This window comes from Microtus ochrogaster, chromosome 21 (assembly GCF_000317375.1).
Source record: "Microtus ochrogaster isolate Prairie Vole_2 chromosome 21, MicOch1.0, whole genome shotgun sequence".
NCBI lineage: Eukaryota > Metazoa > Chordata > Mammalia > Rodentia > Cricetidae > Microtus > Microtus ochrogaster.
This window is the reverse complement of record NC_022022.1, coordinates 3,455,849-3,457,592: the sequence shown is the minus strand read 5'-3', so window position 1 is coordinate 3,457,592 and position 1,744 is coordinate 3,455,849. Positions and strand designations below refer to the sequence as shown.

The 1,744-nt window shown below is 50.3% G+C and overlaps 1 protein-coding gene across 3 annotated transcripts in view; it reads left to right on the top strand.

Moving 5' to 3' along the window:
- The window catches only part of Lysmd1 (LysM domain containing 1), a 6,197-nt gene that overhangs the window by 3,231 nt on the left and 1,222 nt on the right, over positions 1-1,744 (top strand). For 2 of the 3 annotated variants that reach the window (XR_003377854.1, XM_026784063.1), the window contains exons 2-3: positions 930-1,291; positions 1,587-1,710. Coding sequence is in view for 2 of the 3 variants with exons in the window: in XM_026784063.1 (XP_026639864.1) it covers positions 930-1,291; positions 1,587-1,710 (486 nt within the window). In the remaining variant the exon portion in view is untranslated. Of the gene's footprint in view, positions 1-929; positions 1,292-1,586; positions 1,739-1,744 lie in introns of those variants that run through there. The other variant, XM_026784064.1, reaches the window with a different exon arrangement.

Here is a 1,744-nt window from a genome sequence, read left to right as displayed (position 1 = left end):
GGCTGGTCTCAAACTCACAGAGATCCGCCTGCCTCTGCCTCCTGAGTGCTGGGATTAAAGGCGTGCGCCACCACTGCCTGGCGCAGCCAGTGCTTTTAACTATTAAAACCATCTCTCCAGCCTCTCAGCTTTAATTATTAATAATTAATTTATTGTTATTAATTATTTAATTGTTAGCTTTAAATACTACTAGCTTGTTCTGTTTCGTTTGAGACAACGTCCCTGGGAACTCAAGCTAGCTTCAGACTCTTCTTGGCTGCCCCTAGGGATCTGGGGTAGGAGGCTTTTGCCACCACTCCTGTTTGCTGCCTTAAATAAATGAAAGGGTTGTAGGTTGTTTTTCTTTTTGTTTTCTGCTGCAATAATTTTTAAAAATGTGAAGGTGTCCTACAACTAGAAAATAGGAAAACGGTAAAACACGATTAACACCAGCCTTTATGCTTGAGCTGGTGTGTCATGGAGTCAAAAGACTTGTACAACGACTTAAAACGTTTGCGTTGGTGGCTTGGGAAGATGGCCCAGTGCGTGCAGACATGGAACAGTGCAGCAGTCTTTGGGCTCCGCTGAAGTGCACATATCCCCACCACCATACTAACGACAAGAGTCCTAGATCCTGAGCCAGGCTTGGTTTGACATTAGCTTGGCCTACATAGTAAAAAAGAAGACAAAAAGTTTGAGATGCTATATAAGATTGGTGAATTTAGCCGGGCGGTGGTGACACACACCTTTAATCCCAGCACTCGGGAGGCAGAGGCAGGTGGATCTCCGTGAGTTTGAGACCAGCCTGGTCTACAAGAGCTAGTTCCAGGACAGGCTCCAAAGCCACATTGAAACCTTGTCTCGGGGGGGGGGGGGGGGGGGGGGGGGGAGGGGAGGTGGATTTTTCTGTTGGTCATTCATTTGGGGTGTTTTTTGTTTTGTTTTTTAAGATGGAGCAGATTAAGCGCACAAACCGCCTTTATACTAACGACTCCATCTTCCTGAAGAAAACCCTCTACATCCCCATCCTGACAGAGCCCAGAGACCTGTTTAATGGTTTGGATTCTGAGGAGGAAAATGATGGAGAGGAGGATGTACGACCCAGGAAAGATGGCGCTGGTTCACTTTCAGGGAAGAGGAAGAATCAAGAGTCAGGTTCAGGCCGGGCCAATGGTGAAGCCCTCCCGCCACACCAGGAAACCTCTACACCCGTCCATGACCTTTCTGCCTCTGATTTCCTTAAGAAGCTTGATTCACAGATCAGCCTATCAAAGAAGGCTGCTGCCCAGAAGCTGAGGAAAGGGGAAAGTGGGTGAGTCTCTGGCTGGCCCCTCGAAGGCCTTGCATGACCTGGAAACGGAGGATATCCTTTCCCCCATATGGTTCTGAGGCTGTGAGCAGAGCCAGTGGCAACTGGAAGGGGGTGAGGCAGTGGGAAAGTAGGTTCTGTGGCCTCTGTGTTCTCACAGTTCTCCCTGAGGACAAGCGGTTTTCCCGTGACATTGAGACTCTGTCCACCTCATGAAGCAAAGGAAGGCAGCCCCTCACACCTTGCTCTGGGTCCGTTCTCGGGTTCTCCCTCACTCTTGCTCTTTCCTCACCTGCAGGGTCCCTGAGGAGGGCACAGGGCTCCACTTCAACTCCCCTAGGACGCAGCAGCGAGCAGTACTTGGTCCGGTACCACTGACCCGGACCTCCCGGACCCAAACACTGCGGGATCAGGAGGATGAGATCTTCAAACTCTGACGGTACCACTGACCCGGAC